The 6,797-nt window shown below is 35.9% G+C and overlaps 1 protein-coding gene across 3 annotated transcripts in view; it reads left to right on the top strand.

The window, feature by feature from the left end:
* Positions 1–1,529: 1,529 nt before the first annotated feature.
* ZZZ3 (zinc finger ZZ-type containing 3) overlaps positions 1,530–6,797 on the top strand; it is a gene marked incomplete at both ends in the record, with an annotated part of 62,316 nt that continues 57,048 nt past the window's right edge. For 2 of the 3 annotated variants that reach the window (XM_079696412.1, XM_079696411.1), the window contains one exon: positions 1,530–3,046. In XM_079696412.1, coding sequence (XP_079552538.1) covers positions 1,542–3,046 — 1,505 coding nt within the window. The remainder of the gene's footprint in view (positions 3,047–6,797) is intronic. The other variant, XM_079696410.1, reaches the window with a different exon arrangement.

Genomic DNA, 6,797 nt, shown 5'->3' with positions numbered 1-6,797 from the left:
TTTTGTATGTGACACCGTGTTGCTGTATCTTCTGTAGCTCTTAATAACCTTTCCAACTGTTAGATACTTCTAAGTTGAGGCAAAGGAGAGATTGTATTTGATTTGTGGGGAGAGGGGTAGAATGGCATTTGGAGGGTTATAGGAGAGTGAGCTTGTGGGAAAGCTGGCAAAAGGGATGAGGGAAGAGGTTCCTGTGCAGCTTTGTACTACAACCATTACTGGCCTCTTTTCTCTGTCCATCCTGCACCCCATTCGAAGTCAGGCAGTGAAGGGGCAAAGCACCTTTTGAAAGCTAAATAGAGGAGGAGCAGAAGAATGGAGACTTGAAATTTTAACAGCTCCTTTAATTCTGCTTGTTGGGAGAACCTTGGAAAATAATCACTGAATCACTCACTTTATCCAAATGGATCAATCAGTGCAGTTTTCAGTTTCTCTCTCATTTGTGTTATAGAAGCACCAAAGCATCCACACCAGAAAGCCTGCTCATCTCAACATGCATTAATACTGTGGCATACACATATACTCAGGAGTTCAAAGAAGGAAAGGATGGGGTTGTATGTGTATTCCTGATTTCTTAAATGTAATATTTGTTTGGTAGTGTGCTTCTTTCCCTTTTTCTTCTATCCTCTTTAGAATACTTCCTTTCACTTGCTAATTTGTGGCTCTACTTGTAGAGACTAGGGTGGCTTGGCTTTGCTCTGTATTGCTCTTAGCAAGTATAAGCTACGGTTGTGATTTCTGTTCATCTGCTTAGTTATAAAAAATTCTACTGCAATTTCTGTTCATCTGCCTAGTTATAAAAAATTCTACTGCAATATCTGTTCATCTGCTTACTTATAAAAAATTCTACTGCAACCAAAATTTTTTGGATGCCACGTAGTTTGTTATCAAAGAATTTGACCTGAAACTCATTTTAGTTAGAGTGAATTAAAAAAAGCAGAGCCTGTCTTTTTACCTCCCAGAAGTGTTTTGAGAAAACATGAGAAGTGATTGGGATAGTTTATGTGATAGCTGCTATATAAATTCAAGATTATTATTTTAATAACCAAGATGAAGTCCTGTCTTTGAGAGAGATCTTTCTGGGCCCTTTGCCCCTGTATATCTGAGAGGTAGATACATAGCAAGGAAGGTTAAGAGCATGGAATCTAGAGCCCTGCCCAGCAGTTTACTAGCTGTGTGAATTTGGACAGATTACTTAAACTGTATGTGCCTCAATCTCCTCATTTATGAAGTAGGAATGATAATAAGCACTTATTCTAATTGTTGTTAGACTTAAGTGAGTTAACATATGTAAAGCATATAGAACGATTCCTGGAATGTATTAAGTGCCATATAATTGTTAGTTAATATTATCACTTTTGGAAATGTTAATAATTATATCACAAAATTTAATATGGCTATACATGGATTAAAAAGTTATAGCTTTATACTTTTGTTTTAGGTGTATTAACTATTACCTTTTTCTCATTATTTTGTTTACGTTTTTGAAGGTTTCCCAATGAGTGGATCATGATGACCGTATTGTAGGGACTTGCCATAGTATGGCTGCTTCCCGATCTACTCGTGTTACAAGATCAACAGTGGGGTTAAACGGCTTGGATGAATCTTTTTGTGGTAGAACTTTAAGGAATCGTAGCATTGCTCATCCTGAAGAAATCTCTTCTCATTCTCAAGTACGATCAAGATCACCAAAGAAGAGACCAGAGCCTGTGCAAATTCAGAAAGGAAATAATAATGGAAGAACTACTGATATAAAACAGCAGAGTACTCGAGAATCATGGGTAAGCCCTAGGAAAAGAGGACTTCCTTCTTCAGAAAAAGATAATGTAGAAAGGCAGTCTGTAGAAAATTGTGAAAGAAGGCAAACAGAACCTGTTTCACCAGTTTTAAAAAGAATTAAGCGTTGTCTTAGATCTGAAGCACCAAACAGTTCAGAAGAAGATTCACCTATAAAATCAGACAAGGAGTCAGTAGAACAGAGGAGTACAGTAGTGGACAATGATGCAGATTTTCAAGGGACTAAACGAGCTTGTCGATGTCTTATACTGGATGATTGTGAGAAAAGGGAAATTAAAAAGGTGAATGTCAGTGAGGAAGGGCCACTTAATTCTACAGTAGTTGAAGAAATCACGGGCTATTTGGCTGTCAATGGTGTTGATGACAGTGATTCAGCTGTTGTAAACTGTGATGACTGTCAGTCCGATGGGAACACTAAACAAAATAGCACTGGTTCCTATGTGTTGCAGGAGAAATCAGTAGCTGAAAATGGGGATTCGGATACCCACACTTCAATGTTCCTTGGTAGTAGGAAGGAGGACAGTTATATAGACCATAACGTGCCTTGCACAAATTCAGAAGTGCAGGTCAAGTTGGAGGACCACAAAATAGTAACTGCCTGCCTGCCTGTGGAACATGTTAATCAGCTGACTACTGAGCCAGCTACAGGCCCCTTTTCTGAAATTCATTCATCTTTAAGGGATTCTGAGGAGGAAGTAGATGTGGTGGGAGATAGCAGTGCCTCAAAAGAGCAGTGTAATGAAAACACCAATAACGCCCTGGACACAAGTCTTGAGAGTATGCCAGTCTCCGGAGAACCAGAACCATCTTCTGTTCTAGACTGTATTTCGGCTCAGATGATGTCTTTATCAGAACCTCAAGAACATCGGTATACTCTGAGAACTTCACCCCGGAGGGCGGCCCCTACCAGAGGTAGCCCCACTAAAAACAGTTCTCCTTGCAGAGAAAATGGACAACTTGAGGAGAATAATCTTAATCCCAGTGAGACAAATGCACCTGTTAGTGATAATATAAGTCAGTCTCTCACAAATCCCGATGAAATTTCTCACAATGAAAAAGGCATATGTTGTGACTCTGAAAATTATGGGAATGAAGGACTAAGTAAGCCATCCTCAGAGGCAAGACTCAATATTGGACATTTGCCATCTGCCAAAGAGAGTGCCAATCCGCACATTACAGAAGAGGAAGATGATGATCCTGATGTTTATTACTTTGAATCAGATCATGTGGCACTGAAACACAACAAAGAGTATGTGTAAATATGGTAACCATGAATTCTGCTTTGTTTATTATTCCCCAAGTTTTCATTTATTCATAAATGTCTATAGCATTTTTATTACAGCTAAAATTAATGCTTTAGCTGAAATTTTGGGTTTAACACAGTGATATTCTCAACTCTTAAAAAAAAAAGTTTTCCAAAAAAAAGACTAACATCCAGCTTTATTAGCCTTCTCAATGGCGATATGGTTCTCTAGTTTTGAGATTTCACACATCTCAAATTAGAAAAGACGTGGAAACATGATTGATGGTGTTTTTATTTTTTAATAAGTTTTATATCATTTGAGTTAATTTATAAAATAGAAACATCTTTAGTTATCACAGTACACTTTGATTTGTAGTTGTAGAGCTTTATGAAGTGTATATGGTGTCCACATAATGTAGAACAATTAATGAGTGAATAAACATCATCCATATAAGGGAAATCTGGCAGGCTACAAATCTACATTTATCTTAGTTACTTACATCTAATTTCCAGTTAAAACTTTTGATTTAAACAATATACTTCATGCATCATCTTTGACTTTTGTGATGTAGAGAAGTAGATATTACTGTTAATACTGTGACAGCTAGTTGTATGTTGTAATTAGCTTATTAGCAAGAGTTAAGTCTGCTCTATAGTTTACATAAAGCATTTGAGACAGATTTTTTTTTCTTCCTGATTCTAAATTATAAGGGGAGACTGTATCTTAAAATACTATCTGTTCTCAACCTTTGTGATAAAGGTACTTTTTAAAATAAAGAATTCCGTGTCCAGATTTATCACGATTTTGCTTAGATTTTCTTTACAGTACTCTGGGCAATAACAAGCGAATTGGACTATGTCTAAATCGTGAAAGGAACTGTTAACAAAAGTGCTTATCATAAATATCATGATCAGCAATAGTAAAAGATAGACTTAATCACGTTTACTTTTACAGGGTAGGCTTTTGAATAAATGTCACAATATCATTATATAAACTGTAAAAATACTTATTTGAGGAACTTTTTAATGTTTTTGTTGTGGCAGCTGTCAGATCCTGCTATATATTGGATGAAAGTATCAAATCCTGCTTGTAGAATATAATCTTTTGCCACGCATTATAGATAGTTTAGATTTGTACATGATAACATGGTGGCCTTTTAGCATAGGTCTCTTTTCTGAAAATTTTCTTCTGTTTTCTTTATAAACAGCATTTTAATATTGTGTTTCACAGATCATTCTATCTGAGCATTTTACTTATTTTGTGGAACTGTTAGCATTTTCATGTATTTGAAATGTTTGAAGTCCAGTTTGAGATGAAAAACAATTCATAAATGAAGTTTTTTCAATTTGAGATAAATTTGAGTTCTTACCATTAGTATCATGTATAAGTTTTCAAAAGTAGATTTTTTTCCTGCAGGCACTAGGAAGCAGAGCATGTGTCTTGGGGGAAATACCGAAAAGTCTGGAAGTATGCATATTTACAAAATGATATTCTATTCTATTCTTTGCTTTTTATAGTGTCTTTGGCAAAAGAGGTACTCTCTTATTAAGGGTTAACTGGTTATTAATCATGGAAAATATTTTCCCATTAGTACATTATGTTACTTTTTTGGTAAGAGCTTTTCTGGTGATTCTGAAGAGTGATGTTCCTATAAAATGATTCTTTAAAGATAGTGGCCATAACATTTGAAGAGTGAGGTGCATATTCCTAAACCTTTGAGAATGAGAACAATAGTTTCATGGGTTCCTTAGGATATACAGAGTACTTTGGAATTTGGATGATAGTTGCTTTATTAGGACAGTGTTCTCAACTTAAATTAGTGCCTTGTTGGGTGACTTTGGGCAACAGAATTCATTCCTTCTTGCTTTTTTGCTTTTTCCAAATCTTTTGAAAATAGCACCTTTGACCCTTCTCTTTTAACTTTTTTTCCCCCCAAAGGAAGCAGATCAGGAGAAGTGGGATGGAGAGGGAGCATCTTGATTAGCATCTTGGTTAAAGATAATTTAAGAAAAATTGGGATGCGGTGTTTGATCATACCACATGTAATCTCTTCCAGTAAAATCCCTGTTCCTATCTAGAACCAGGAGATGGTTAGAGAAAATGTTTTGACTCTTTTTACCCAAATTGTCATTGTTGAAAATAGCATCATGATACCTGTCTAGTGCTTTTAATTCTCAAATAAATTTCTGGCAGTTGGAAAATGGTACTTTGGGGAAAGAAAGAAAAAAAAAAAGACACTTGGGATAGATGGATTATTGTCCCCCTGCACACACAGATCTCCACCACTAGGGAATGAGTACTTCCTGATGGCCAGTTTAGAAAACATATTATGAATAGAAGGCACTGAGTGTGACGTAGCTCTTTGTCTGGAGTCAGGAGGCCATAGCTCTTTGTTCCAGTTACAGTTCTTTGAATTAACATTAATTAATCAGTAACCTTCTATCCTAGCATTCATCCTATAATTTATCCATCTTGTTTGCAGGGATATCATATACAAGGTCATCTAATCACTTGTAAATGTTTGAAAAGATATTGTATGTCAAGTCCTAGACTTAGACCCGATTCATGGTAATTAGGCCATAGGCCAGAGAAAAGAGCCTGCAGATGTTTTGGGTGCTTGCCCTGTTTCCTCTCTAGATGCCATCCCTCTTCTCCAGCATATAAACCCATAGGTGCTTTTATGTATTTATTTATCCAAATGGAGAACTCCACTGTGATCAAGGGACTAAAGCGTATCTTCTTCTCTGGTGTGATTCCAGCTGTGGAGTATTTTACTAGAATATGCCTTCTTAAAGATTAGGGGGTGGGGAATCGAAAAGAAATATACTTCAGCTCAAGACACTCTCATCTTCAAGGTTGATAGAGTCTGTTAAAGTGGTAGATAACACCTAATGACTCGCTTTTTGGTCTAAATAGCTGGACTAACTGAGATCATGTGCTTAACTGTGGATTGCTCTTTCTGTTTGAGAATGGACCTTTTGCTGATTTTGAATCAGAGACACTGAAACTGACCTCTAAATTTTGAAGTTCTGGTTCTAGGGAGAGAAGATATGGAAGATTTCAGGTCCTGGGATTTAATGTTCAGAGCTTTCCTTCTAATTCACAAGGCAGTCACTGGAAAATAAATTTTCAAATAAAAATGTGATTTGGTCAGTTGCCTCTGAATTCTCATTGTACAAGAATACTTAAATTTGTACTTGAAGGACCTTGGATAGCTTCATGAAAGCTTTTATGAACAGATAGAGGGTGGAAAGTCAGATTTAGGGTTTCTAGATTTTTGAGGTCTTACAAATGATTTAACTCATTGATAATATTGCTAATGTTGATATTGATTTGTAAGTTTCTAGATAATGAAAGCATAAGAGTAAGATAGTTATTGCTCATCTAAGAGTGTTGCTCATGTAGTGTTCAGGTAAAAATCTTGTTTTCAAATCATATTAAGGAATATTACAAGAATTGTAGTTTCAAACTTGATTCTCTGAAAACATTAATGTACTAAATAATTATATGTCCTTCTGTTGCACAATACTTATGAGGAATCATTTGATACTTCATCAGTTTCAGAAGCTACATAGGAAAATCCTCATCAATTCTTCTAGATTCACTACTTCCTATGAGACTACTTTTATTGTTTGTCAAGGTAATTTCTTTCAAAGGGCCAGAAAACTCCAAGGCTAAGCTTAGAAAGCACTAGAGTTGTCATCCTGCCCTGGATAAAATAATTTTACATTTGTACTGTGTTTCATAATTTACAAA

The sequence above is a fragment of the Hyperoodon ampullatus genome (assembly GCF_949752795.1).
Source record: "Hyperoodon ampullatus genome assembly, chromosome: 2".
NCBI lineage: Eukaryota > Metazoa > Chordata > Mammalia > Artiodactyla > Ziphiidae > Hyperoodon > Hyperoodon ampullatus.
The sequence above is the reverse complement of the archived record's forward strand: the minus strand, read 5'-3'. Positions and strand labels throughout refer to the sequence as shown.